Raw genomic sequence first — 14,422 nt, forward strand, 5'->3', positions numbered from 1 at the left:
GCAAGAAAGGTGTGTGCCTGTAATCCCAGCACCTGGGACGCTGAGGCCTTCAAGGCTAACATAGGCCACACAGTGGGATCCTGTCTAGAAAAAGAAGGGATAAAAAGCAAGAAATCATCTTCTCACTCCCAGCCAGCTTTCGTTCTCCCACCACGGTCATTGCAGTCCTCCCTGTGGAGGGCTGGTGACTGAGGCTAGGGAAGACAGGAGCTCGGAGCTGAGAGCTACCTGAAGATGTCATTGGGTGGCTTCAGAAAAGGTAGTAAATTTAAATTACAAACCAAAACCAAACCTCTCCAAACCAGGCCTACATTTCTCATTGGCAATACGAAGCTGAGCCGTGGATCATCACAAGGTCTAGGAAGTCTGCATGAGGTAGCCAGGAGCTGTTAGAAAGAGGAATGTCACAGCTGAGAGGGAGTGTAGGAGAGAGTCAAATTTGCAGCAAGTAGTGATCAGGTCTCTGTCGTGCCCAAAGGAATTGTAACAGTGGTTGGTTAACAAAGACAGATTGCGGAAGAGAGAAATGGGACTTCCAAAAGTTACCTGTCAATGAAGGGAAGTTGGTTAACACAAGGTCACTGTCTCTAGGCCATAATAAACACGTGGCATGTTTTCTATGAAGATATCAAAGAAAAATCACCAAAAAAATTCTGTTTAGTTTTAATGCCTCATGCAAGGGAATGTAGAAATAATGAAAGGTTAGGGGTGAAAACGGCTGGAGCTCAGCGTATTAGTAGTTGAAAACAAGTGGAAGGTAGGGGATCTCAACCGTGCATTCACGGCTATTGGGAAGGAGAACTTCTGCTCATCAGTAAATTGTCTCTTCCTTGGCAGAATCAGTACAAAGCGGACTATGCCGACTTCATGAAGGGCATTGGGTGGCTCCCTCTGGGCTCCCTGGAAGCTGAGAAAAATAAGAAAGCCATGGAGATTATCAGTGAAAAGAAGTACCGTCAGCATCCAGACACTCTGAAGTACTCCTCATTGATGGACTCAATGAACATGGTTTTGGCTCAGAATAATGCAAAAATCATGAATGAAGTAAGTCTTTCCAGCCTGCGGCACTTCATATGCATCAAAGAGAATCTATTTACTTCCCTAACACCATCCTAACAGCTCATTCTTGAGATCTGCTTTGCCCAGAAACGGGGTCCTGTAATTTATAAAAATATAGAAATTATTCCTAACTACCAGTCCCAAATGTTTAATGAACCATCTACCTCATTGACCTAACAACGTAAATGGGATCCTTTCTTTTAATCCACATCTTGAAAATGAGTCCTGTCTGTGAGGCTTAGTAACAATCACTGCTGCTGGGCCACAGAATGCCTGGCAAGACTGGCACTGCAGCCAGGCTCCACCCACTCTGGTGAGAGGCACCCCACACCACAGTGCCCACAACCAGGCCCTTCCCTGGGCAATCCTGACAGCAGTTGTTCTCTACCACAGCTTCCTTGTGCCATTGATTACTGCAGTCCATAGAAAAGCCTGATAGTTTGTTTATACATTTATTAACATATGATGGTATCGAGATCAATAAGCATATCAACTTGGACATCTGTTTGAAAGTTAAAAATACCCTAAAAAAGTGGTTGCAGTAGCTCTGACTATATCATGTGAATCACAATTAGATATGCTTTTGATTAACGAAACATTGAGCCTTGACATTGCACAGTTGTAGGAAATGACATTTGAGTTGGGCTGAAAAGATTGGAGAATTATGAGAAGCCCTGGAGTCTAAGGTTTGCAAAAGGCCCGCCACTTTGGAAGGAATTTGTCTAAAAGACATGATCCAAATCTTAGTGCATGTTTTCACCATTTAGAATCAAACTGCCACAGAAAGACATCTGTCTTTTGTGTGCATGTGGTATTTGCATGTTTGTGTGCAGATGCGTGCATCTCCCACATGTGCAGAGGCCAGAGGAGGTCGCTGGATGTCCTCTATCATGCCTCCACCCTATTTACTGGACAAAAAGCATTTCTCACTGAATCTGGAGCTTGCCATTGTTCAGATAGACTGAATGACCCGTGAGCCCTGATGATCCATCCATCTCCATCCAGTCAACACTGGGGTTGCAGGCATGCATGACTATGCCTAGCTTTCCACATGAGTACTGGAGACTGATCTCAAGTCCTCATGCTGGCTCAGCAAGTGTTCTTCCCCCACTGAGTATGCCCGGCCAGCCCCACATTTACCTTCTAAGATATTAAATTCAGCACTTTTTGTTGGTTTTTCAAGGTAGGATCTCACTCCACACCAGGCTGTAGTCTGTAGTCTTAGGCTGGCCTCAAACTCAGCAATCCTCCTACCTCTGCTTCCCAAGTGCTGGGATTAAAGGCGTGCTCCACCAGGCCTGTCTAAATTCAACACTTTCAATCTGGCACAATGGCACATGACTGTAATCTTAGCGCTGAAGAGGTTGACAAGAGTATTTTAGTTCAAAGCCAGCCTGGCTAACATAGGGAGCTCCTGCCAGAACAAAAATTAAACAAAATTAAATGCTTAATTTTTTGCTTAGTGATGAACATTTTTGGATAGTGACACCAAGATGAGAATCATAAAAATAATAAATGCTGGGCTGGTGTGATGGCTTAGTGGTTAAGATGCTTGCCTGAGAAGCCTCAGGACCCATGTTTGATCTGTCTCCAGATCACATGTAAGCCAGAGGCACACAGGTGAGGCAAACACAAGGCTGCACATGCCCACTAGGTGGTGCAAGCATCTGGAGTTCAATTTCAGTGGCTGAGGTCCTGGCATGCCAATTCTCTCTCTCTCTTTCTTGCTCTCTCTAAAATTAAAATAATAATAATAATTTTAAATAATAAATTCTGATATTGAGAGGGTGATCATCAAGTTGAATCTTCATTGCAGAGTTGAGAAAATTGGGCTTCAGAAAGGCCAGGCACTTCCACAAGGCTACACAGCAGATCAATGGCTAGATTTGGATAAAAAAGGGATTCTGATGAAGAGCCATTGTCTTTCCAGTAGAATCATACTGTCTAATACTATAGCCATTAGACATATGTAGTGATTTATATTAAATATGACATATCAAATAGTGATTTAAAGGAAATATGAATAATATAGTTCCTCATTCACATTGACCATGAAATGAGGTATTCAGTGGCCCTGTTTGGCTTGGGCCTTCCATATTGTATGCAAAACATTTTCATCATGATAGAAAATTCTCTGGGTAACACTACATTAAAACAAAAACAGCCATAGACAATATGTGAAAGTTGTGTCATTCATAGTATCAACAAATCAGTTTGTATTGATGCAAAATTTTAATTAATACTTGTGAAAATGAAAAACTCAGATGTTCATTATCCTATGGAAAACTTCACCTGTGTATGCGAGAACACATAGACTAGAGATATGCAATGTTTCTTGCAAGTTAGAGTTTCCAAAAGGAAATGCTGGGATGGAATTTGAAGGTTTCATAGTATTTTGTATTTTTAAGCAAAAAAGCAAGATGGCTAACATTATATATCATATGACTTTATTTATATTTTTAATGACTGTCTATACTTATAAATATGTGTGGAAGATTCTAGGAGGGAAATTCCATGTCCAGCTTGAAAGGAAAGGGTACCTTCTTACCCTTTAAATTCTGCTGTACATCTTCTCCATTGTGATGTCTTAGTGAGCACTTTTTTCATTTAAAATTAAGTTTTTAAGCCTAGCAAATAAAGATGCATGATAAGTTGACATAGGTGACTATGATGATGCACATGCTCAGTGAGCTAAGATTTTAAACACTACCTACCTTACACTTTCTCCCCAGCACCTCTATAAACAGGCATGGGAAGCTGACAAAACCAAAATCCACATGATGCCTGATATCCCTCAGATTGTCTTGGCAAAAGCAAATGCGATTAACATGAGTGATGTAAGTACAGTTTCCTCTCTTGTCATCTTTCCTTCTAGCCTGTATGCAAATTAACTCATTGCCTCCTAATTATGAGCGAATTTAAAAAAATATAATGGAAATTCACAAAGGAACATCTTTCCCTTTGTGACCTGGTTCCATTGAGACTTGGAGTCAACCTTTCTTTCCAGTGGGAGTGGAAATAAGCAGTAAAGTTTAAAGGGAAATTTCATTTTGTTTGGGAACAGGCCCTCACCAAACAGAGGCTTGACAGAAAGGGACTTCACTCTTAGGGAACCTCCCACCAGGCTGTTGAGATAGTCCTCAGGAAGGGGTGAAGCAAAAAAGAAAGATAAACATCTTGAACAAATCAGGGCAAGTCCTGCAATGAGGAATGTGAGACATTTGTTAGAAAATGCATTTGATGTTTTATTTCATTTCCTTCTCGTTCTGACCAGGGAAATCCTCTAATCCTGCCAGTTTTTTCTTTTCTTTGTTTGAATTCCATAGAGATTTGGCAGTACTGACCCTTTTTAAATTATAGAATCCACATACTTATATAAGTAAAGGAACTCATTATGAAACCAAAGTTTTCTTTGACTGTATGAAAATGACTATTTTGTAGTCTCCTTGAGCTATTATCTGATAAAAATGAATCAGTAAAACTCTACTAGAATTTCACATCTTCATATTATGTTTACAACTCCATGGAGACAAATACCATTTATACCTCCTAGTGGAATTTTATAAACACATTTGAATTTAAATAATTTTTCCCTCCCAAACATAATAACATTACTTTGAACACTTAGCCATTGAACCATCAATAAAGCCCTCTGCCCAACACAAAAAGGATGTCCTGCAGTTAGTTTATGCTTCTAGAATAAACCCAGACTTTCCTGTTGCCTTTGCCTCTCTTTGCAGAAACTTTACAAACTATCTTTGGAAGAGTCTAAAAAGAAAGGCTATGATCTCAGAACGGATGCAATTCCTATCAAAGCTGCCAAGGCATCGCGAGATATCGCAAGTGACGTAAGTGTGAAGGACAGCCAACAGTAAACCAAAATAATAAGAGCTGAGTTCTGGACATGCCAAGTGGGTGAAACATGAAAAAAAAAAGGGGGGGGCTCATGAACAGTAGACCCACTGTATTCTGTGAATGTGTCCCAGCTCTGTCTGTGTGTTTTCTCTGACATGTCTGGGCAGGGAGAGGAACAAAAGCAATGCTAAGCATGTTAGGGCCCTTATAGATCACAGCTCCCTGCCTCAGGAGAGATCTGGATTTACTTCCCTATAATTCTTTCACCTTTTCTGAGGCCTTCTGCCTCTTGACATCTCACTTCCCAGTGGTATGCCTCATGTGGACACTATAATCATTGATTGGATTGATGGCAGCTGTTTTTGAAATCATCAGCAAATTTGTAAACTAGCTGTTAATCCACTGGTAGCTTAACGCCAGGTATAGGTTGGAGAATTTACACCACAGAAATTGGTAAAAACTGTGTATTAGGACTCCCTGCACCCTAAGGAGGCTGGTGTACTAGCACATATTGTCATATGAAACTTGAGTTCTTTTAGTTTTGCCCCAGCAAGCGCCTCTCAGAAGAGTCTACTGACTCGGGTGATGGATAGAACACATTTTAAAATGCTCCTTCCTGGCCACCTTCCAGCCACACTTGTCCTTCATTTCTCCTTCAACATCCCACTCCCTCTTATTGCCCAGAGAATTCCAAATTCTTCTCTCTCCCTCCCTGGAGTGCATTTGTTTTTCTGGTTCCTCCTCTGTAATCTGAACCCTTAACTCCATAAGGAGAAAGAAGAGCTTTCTGTGGGTCCTGATCTCCCCTCTACAGAAGCTGGAATGGGAAAAGCAAATTTTCTTCCCTACTCTGCCAGTTTGGAGAGTCTTAAAATCAATTCCACAAATATAAAGACATTCTAAAGTGAAGCTATGTATGTCACAATGAAGCAATTCTCAGTAATGGGTTAATTTCTCAAGGCAGCAATAGACCATCCTGGCTGTCTTTCCTGTTTGCTGTAATCTTACTGTTACTACACAGAATGTGCATACATCATGGTGATGCCATATCATTAGATCTGTCTCAATCCTTTGTCACCCAGGAAGTCACTCACTCCTCTGGTCTCTATAGAACAAGGATAGTGATAAGAACTTTGCTGATCTTACCAAAAAGTGTCATTTTGAGAATCAAGATCCATGGGTCAATATCACAACCATGTTTTTTTGACAGGAGAGCTTTATTCAAGCATCACTTTCATGAAATACAGAATGCTGATAGTGGCTGCCCTTTAGCCCCAAGAGTTGTTCTTCATACTCATTTGCATTTTCTTTGCAGTATAAATACAAGTACAATTACGAAAAGGAAAAGGGGAAAATGGTGGGCTTCCGCAGTCTTGAGGATGATCCCAAACTAGTCCACTCCATGCAAGTGGCCAAGATGCAGTCTGACCGAGAGTACAAGAAAAACTATGAGAATACAAAGACCAGCTACCACACTCCTGCCGACATGCTCAGTGTCACAGCCGCCAAGGATGCCCAAGCCAACATCACCAACACTAACTACAAGCACCTGATCCACAAGTATATCCTCCTTCCAGACGCAATGAACATCGAGCTCACCAGGAATATGAACCACATCCAGAGTGATGTAAGGCTATCTTCTAGGCTGGGGGATGGCTGGATCTCCTGCACAGGGAGGGAGATCACAGTTTATATTGCCATACTTCTGTGTCTAAATTGGCAAGGTAAAGCAGAATCTGTCTCTTCTCCTTATAGAATGAATATAAGCAGGACTACAATGAATGGTACAAAGGGCTTGGCTGGAGCCCCGCTGGCTCCCTAGAAGTGGAGAAGGCCAAGAAAGCAACAGAATATGCCAGCGATCAGAAATACCGCCAGCACCCTAGCACCTTCCAGTTTAAGAAGCTCACCGATTCCATGGACATGGTGCTGGCCAAGCAGAATGCTCATACCATGAACAAGGTAGAGTGAGCAGTTGCCCTTCCATGTTGCTTCCAAGTGAGAATAGGTTAGCAAAATATTGATCCAGTAAAAGTAAAAGTTTATGGAGATAGTAGATACATGATATTAATATCATCTACCCATCTACTTATATAAGAGGCTTGGCAGAAAAGGTGATCCAGCCGTTGGCATACAGTTCCCTATACTGATTTTCCATGTGCATCTCTTGTATTGTCTTTCCTGGCCCTCCTAATTAGGTTGGAAATTGCTTATAATGATTATATCTTAAATACTTTCAATCCACTCAAGATGATAGAAAGTACCCAAAATATTATTTTTAACAATCTAAGTTAGAAGCCAGGCTTCATGACCCACATCTGTACTCCTAGAACCTGTGAAGCTGAGGCACAATGACTGGAAATTCATGGGTGGCGTAGTCTTTATAGCACACTTTGTCTTCTCAAAAAACATACGATTTGTTTTCAATGTCTCTTTGGGATCCTATCTTTAGTTACTGTTCTGTGCTTCAGATTGAGTACGTTCAAGTATTCTGTTTATTTTCCTTCCTTCCTATTTATCCTTAAAAATCCTTCACATTTTAACTATCTTTTCTCCCCCTTTTTAGCATTTATACACCGTTGACTGGAATAAAGACAAAACCAAGATTCACGTGATGCCTGATACACCAGATATTTTGCAAGCTAAGCAGAATCAAACAATGTATAGTCAGGTAAATAAAAAATATCAATTAGTTTTGTCTCGAAACTTACTAACATATAGTCTAATTTAATTAAGATAACTGATATGAGTACTATTGCAATGGAAATGAATGAGTCAAACTCCTTACCTAGAGCAGTTTCATTGGCTCTGTGTGTTCCACAGAAGCAGGAATGTGTCTATTCATTGGCTCTGTGGCCAGCTATGTGTTCTATGGTGGTATGAAAGTGTCTGTTTTGTTATATCTATGATCACTGTGCATGGCACAAAGTAAGACATCCAAAACCATTACTGAAACAAACAATTTCATCAAATAGATCTGGTATGACTTTGGCTTTGGCATTTATGAGTTGCTGGATAGTGGACAAATGACCTATTCTAAACTTCTGTTTCCTCATGCTTAGAGTCAGGACTATAAAAGTGCCTATAAGATTGAATTGTTATGTGGAACATGAGAATCTCCATGTCAGGTGCTCAGCATAGTACCTGGTACATAAAAAGTCCTTGCTGTTCTTGTTCCTATCCAGATTTTAATGTATATACATCTGCTGCATGATTTTGACTAGAAAGGATAACTCATTTATTATAACACATAAAGACATCTTATCTATTACTTTTATTAGCATGTAGTTAAAATTTTGTGACCTGGTTTTAGTTTTTATTAATTACCTTAATGTCAGTGTTTTAAAAAACTGAACCCAGACTGTAATTAAGAACAAAGAGAGATACCTTAATACCTGATGTGACCAGATTGTTGCTTAATAGCAGAGACCACATTCAAATATGCCATTAGGGAGTCTCAGCACCAAAATGAAAAGAAAACCAAAGCCAGGTCATGTGATGCTAAGCCTACTCTATCAAACATCCCTATGTTCAGATGCAGGGTAGATGATATTAATATCATATATCTACTATCTCCATAAACTTTTACTTAATAATTTGGTATTTTTTGAAAATATTTTTATTTATTTCTTTATTTGAGAGAGTGAGAATGGGTACACCAGGGCTTCCTGCCACTGTAAATGAACTCCAGATGTGTGTGCCACTTTGCATAGCTGGCTGTACATAGGGAGTGAGGGATTGAATCAGGGTCATTAGGTTTTGAGGCCAGTGTCTTAACCACTGAGCCATCTCTCCAGCCCTAATTTGGGGTTTTTAATATAAAAAGAACAATATTAAATAGTTTCTTCAATTTTCAGAAACTCTATAAACTTGGGTGGGAAGAAGCTTTGAAGAAAGGCTATGATCTCCCAGTTGATGCAATATCTGTACAGCTGGCCAAGGCTTCAAGGGACATTGCCAGTGATGTAAGTACTAGTTTATGTGTTGTTATCTGGGTTAAGTAGACTTTTCTTTCTGAAATATAATGCTGTTTCCTTCATCTTCTACCTTCTTTGTTTTCCCAGAACTTTCTGCTCTATTCCATAATTCATCAAACATCAAAGGGGTCTTCCTAATCACCTCATGCAATCTAAGATCCAAGATACTATGATGCTGTAATATTACGAAAAGACTGACCAGAGATTTCAGTTCTTTTTCTGCTTTGTCTGAAATTAACATTCCTATTCCTATCTTCTATCTGTCCATTTTAGACAAATTCAAAGTGCCAAAAATATCAACCTCAGCAATCTGATATCAGTAGTTTTTCATGCATATTTCTAAAAATTAGCTACAAATTGTTTTTATTTAGATCTTTCTTGAACTTACATAATTATGATAAATTACCCTGGGGCACAGAAAGATCCAGTATCTTAGGCTTAAGGTCCACAGAACTTTACATTATGCTAGATATATGGGTATCCAGTTCATAGATAAAGGACACCTGGGCTCCACATGTCTAGTTATGACAGGAAAAGACAGTATATTTGGTGAACCAAGTACATATGGTCCCTATTGAGTCATTACATTCTTATATATTATACTTAATTTGCATATAGATAAACATTTCATTTTGTTACTAACAAAATTTATCCAGAAGAAATTCCAAGAATCTTGGTTTGAAGAATAAAATGCTAAAATTTTACAGAGAAGCACAATCTCTTCATCAGAGACTTTAAAACAAAAAAATAGTTTGGTTCAATGTGTAGGCTATATTAGAGAGAGATAAAGTTCTTAAAAGCAGAAGCTGACAAGAAATTCTAAGAACACAAGGGGAGATTCTATCTATTTCAATTGTGGCATTCCAGAAATGCCAGGAAATTAATTTGGTGATGTATTATTACCCTCTCTGACTTGTAGGTCAATACTTCATTACATTGAATCGATATGATGATCAGCCTAACATAATAATGATGTTTAAATGCTCCCCAGAAAGTAAACTCATTTCCATTTAATGTTATATGCTAAAGATAGCTTAGGGATTGAAGACATAGCATCAGCTTTTCAAACAACCGAACATTTGATAGTACCTAATTTCTTTTGTTGTGAATTCATTAATTGGAAACTTTTCTAATCTTACCCTACAACTAAATTAGCTACAAATGAACCTTACCCCCACTGTATTTCCTCAATTTCACACAGTTCCTGTGTTGATAAAATTAGTGCTATCTTTGAGTATATCATTTAATAAAGTTAGAATTATAGAATTCAGAGTTGGAAGATAACATAGAGGTTATTTGATTTGATCTCCATAGCCAGCATGACAAGAAAACTATCATCTGTGGATGTGTGGGAACTTACAAAAGGAGTGAATTCGTGATCCTTCAGGGCAAGTCCCATATGTCTCCTGGTTACTATGGGCTTCTTTGCATTGCCCTTAGTGTTCTACCAACGAGCTGTAGATCTCCAGTTTCAAGCATTATGGAGTAGCTTATTGCCTCTTCTGGAGATCTCTTCACCCATTTCTTACTCTCCATTAGGTTTTGTTCCTTAATCTTCTATTAGTCATTCATTCTATTCATGGTTGATTCTGGTTCATCTTTTTCCAAGCTGTCTCTTAAAGTAGAGTGCCACAGACTATAGTGTTGTTTTGTTACAGTAGATCAGGGCAGACTAAATGAGCTTCTGATACGAGTTTACTCTAACATGTATACTCTAAGCAGAATTGATAGTGCATTTTTATAAGCAATTTGTCAGGCTGTTCACCATAAGGGCTATATTAACTTTTGCATTGATGTGACCAAAATATCTCAGCGATAACTTAAGGGAGGAAAGATGTAATGTTTTGACTCATGGTTTCAGAGAATTTGGTTCATCATGTCAGGGAAAGTGTGGTATAGCAGCTCGATTCACATCAAATCATGGTGGTCAAGAAGCAGAGTTAGGATGGCTGGCACTCAGTTGTCTTTCTGTGCTTCCTTCTGTATTTAGTCTGAGCCCCCACCTATGAAATAGTGCCACTCACATTCAGAGTGGATCCCCTTCTGTTAACCTTGTCTGGAAATGCACTAAATGACATGCCCAGAGGTGTATATCAATATCCTAGGTGGTTTTATATCAATCAAGCTGGCCATACACATTAACCATCACAAGAGTAGAGTCAATTTAAAGTCCCAAGTATTTTAAACACAGGTGATCTTGAGGAAGCAGGGCCTACTTCTGTGAGTTATGTGGCCAGTATCTAACATTCAGTAAATGTCATTGTTCCATTAGCACTGCTATTGGCATCCAGTATTAATGCAATTTTTCCTGAATAAGTCTAAATAGTGGATTTTATTTTACTCTCTTAAATTTATGTACTTGATTTTTGCTCACTTGGCAAGATAAAATATTGAGATGTTCTTAGCTACCTGTGCTTATAGACATAAATCCCAAAGAGGAAAAAGTTGTACTATATAATCATGTAACAAATCTCTAAATTAGCCTGTTCTTTAGCTTGTATACCAAGTCATATATCTTCTAGGGTTTTTTTTTTTTTTGCCATTCAGCTTATACTTTTTCCCATAAGATCATGCCCATGAAGATATAACAATAATAATAACTTCATTCAATGTTATCCCAAAGTCAGACACACATTGACTAGATTATTTCCATCTTTGGTTGGAATGAATTTCTCATGATAACCTCTCTTGATACTCAACTGCATTGTGTTTCTTTGGATGTTTCTACTTAAACAGGACTTAATTTTACATTTTTTTTCCTAAGTTAGCATACAAATAGCTCCCCCTCATCAGTTATGGAAAACAAAGCTGAAAACAAAGCAAGTTGAGTTTAATTTAGCCTTTGCTTATGTTGGTGATTTTTTTGCTTTCAGTTTAAATACAAACAAGGCTACCGGAAGCAACTTGGACATCATGTTGGATTCCGGAGTGTGCAAGATGACCCAAAGCTTGTGTTGTCTATGAACGTGGCCAAAATGCAGAGTGAAAGAGAGTACAAGAAAGACTTTGAAAAGTGGAAAACCAAGTACACCAGCCCGGTGGACATGTTGGGAGTGGTACTGGCCAAGAAATGTCAGGCCTTGGTTAGTGATGCAGACTATAGGAACTATTTACATCAATGGACCTGCCTGCCTGATCAGAATGATGTTATCCAAGCTAAAAAAGCATATGAACTACAAAGTGAGGTCAGTGTCTCTCAAACCCAATTGCTTACAAGTGATTTCATATGCCATATTAGTAGTCATTTACATGCAGAAAAAGAAGAAATTTGAAAAATGAATTATCATTAGCAATCTAAAACACATCTACTTATGATACTTATAATCTCTTAACTCATGAGCCCAGGTTGAGATTTTGATAGCTTTCTTTGTCCTTTCATAGAATATGTACAAATCTGACCTTGAGTGGCTGAGGGGCATAGGATGGAGTCCCTTGGGTTCTTTGGAAGCAGAAAAGAACAAGCGGGCTTCAGAAATCATCAGTGAGAAGAAGTATCGTCAACCTCCAGACAGAAACAAGTTCACTAGCATTCCTGATGCCATGGACATAGTTCTTGCAAAAACAAATGCCAAGAACAGGAGTGATGTGAGTAGTTCTTCACACAACAGAATAGGTCATAGGGCTTGCAACCTGGCAGTTGCTCAATAGCATTCACTTAACAAAGGAGCAGAATAGCAAAGCATCAACTCACTTAGCATGGCATAATGTTTAATTTTGTTTGGTCTATTTGAATTATCAACTACCCTACACTAAATAATATAGTTTATTGCCAGTCATTGTTTCCCCAAAGTTTGCTTAATTAACTAGAATATAATGAGAAAACTATTGAACATACTGTTAAAATTTGGAACTTAGCTGCATTAAAGACAAGTATTTTGGGTTGATTTAGAGCATAGGAAGGGGAGAGTTTCTGAATATCTTATACAGATTCTGAATATCTTTTTTAAAATTTATTTTATTTTTTTGAGGTGGGGGGAGGGAAGGAAGGCAGAGAGAGAGAGAGAGAGAGAGAGAGAGAGAGAGAGAGAGAGAGATAATGGTTGCCAGAGCCTCTAGCCACTGCAAATGAACTCCAGATGTATGTGTCACCTTGTGCATCAGGCTTACATGGGTCCTGAAGAATCAAACCTGGGTCGTTTGGCTTTACAGTCCAGTGCCTTAACTGCCAATCCATCTCTCCAGCCCAAGTCTGAGTATCTTATACAGGCACAGTGGAAATGTATTGAGGAAATGGTTGTGGGTTTTTCAGTACTGGGGATTGGATCCAGGACTTGTATGCACTAGCAAGCATTCTACCACTGAGGCACATCCCTATTCCTAAAAAAGTTTATTTTTTGTGGTATTTCCCCAACATGTATGAGACTTTAGATTAAATTCCAAGTATCACAAGAAAGCCTATTTTCTGTCATATGATTGTAATGCACTTAGCCTAGCTGAACATAAAACATTAATATTGTAGCACAGTAAGCAACACTTCCATAAGTACATATCATGTCTTTGACTTTCTTCTCTAGCACCGACACCAGTGCTTGCCATATGACAGGTATTAATAAATATTTACTGACTGAAAGAAATGAAAGTATCAGTGTGACAGACTTTTATGCAGAGAAAGGAAAGACACTCATCAATATTCAGCTAAAAAGCCTGACCCTGAACATGACAGAATATTGAACTAAATTTATGGGATTGTGGAACAGGTATTGAACTTGCAGTAGGTGTATAACAATAGCCATCTGGATCTTAACAGGACCCAAGTATGTATGCTATAAACAGTATGCTCTGTATTTTACATAGATCAGATACACTGGAAGGATTTCTGTAATTATATATATAAAATATATACCCATAATATATGTCCATATATTAATGCCCATGGTAAGCACGAAGAAATTCTAGCCCCTGTCTTCTTCACCCACCCATCATGGACCTTTTCCAGCTTTGTTTTCTCAAGGCTGTAGCAAATGCTGGCCTAGCGGCTTCATCCTGACCGCTCGGCATCCACTGCTTTTCTCTGCTCTCCATGACTGCAGTGTGAACCTAAAAGGACACGTTTGGAATTTATCAAAATCTCTTAATTGTCCTAAAGCCAACCTTTACAGGTTGACAAATAAAGCATAATAAATTTTTGCAAAATGTTTCCCCATTCTTAGAATCTTAATTTCTTTTCTCATTGTGAAAAAGAGAGAGAAAGCTCCAATGTATTGAGATGGCTGAGGGAGCGCTGGAGGGATGGCTTTGCAGCTTAGGCATTTGCCTGTAAAGCCAAAGGACCCTGGTTCAATTCCCCAGGATCCATGTTAGCCAGATGCACAAGGGGGCTCATGTGTCTGGAAGCTCGTTTGCAGTGGCTGCAGGCCCTGGTGCATCCATTCTTTCTCTCTCTCTCTCTCTCTCTCTCTCTCTCTCTCTCTCTCTCTCTCTCTCCTTCCCTCCCTCTTTCGCTGTCAAATAAATAAAAATAAAAGATGGCTGAGGGGCAAACCATAGATAATCAGTGCATTCCCAACAGCATGCTGCAGTTACAGGGGTGC

General features: G+C 39.1%; 1 protein-coding gene across 2 annotated transcripts in view; it reads left to right on the plus strand.

The window, feature by feature from the left end:
- Positions 1-14,422, plus strand: part of Neb (nebulin) — a 224,295-nt gene that overhangs the window by 71,424 nt on the left and 138,449 nt on the right. For both annotated transcript variants that reach the window (XM_045147212.1, XM_045147213.1), the window contains exons 44-52: positions 838-1,044; positions 3,792-3,896; positions 4,800-4,907; positions 6,230-6,541; positions 6,670-6,876; positions 7,481-7,585; positions 8,772-8,879; positions 11,765-12,076; positions 12,273-12,476. In XM_045147212.1, coding sequence (XP_045003147.1) covers positions 838-1,044; positions 3,792-3,896; positions 4,800-4,907; positions 6,230-6,541; positions 6,670-6,876; positions 7,481-7,585; positions 8,772-8,879; positions 11,765-12,076; positions 12,273-12,476 — 1,668 coding nt within the window. The remainder of the gene's footprint in view (positions 1-837; positions 1,045-3,791; positions 3,897-4,799; positions 4,908-6,229; positions 6,542-6,669; positions 6,877-7,480; positions 7,586-8,771; positions 8,880-11,764; positions 12,077-12,272; positions 12,477-14,422) is intronic.

This window comes from Jaculus jaculus, chromosome 4, assembly GCF_020740685.1.
Source record: "Jaculus jaculus isolate mJacJac1 chromosome 4, mJacJac1.mat.Y.cur, whole genome shotgun sequence".
NCBI lineage: Eukaryota > Metazoa > Chordata > Mammalia > Rodentia > Dipodidae > Jaculus > Jaculus jaculus.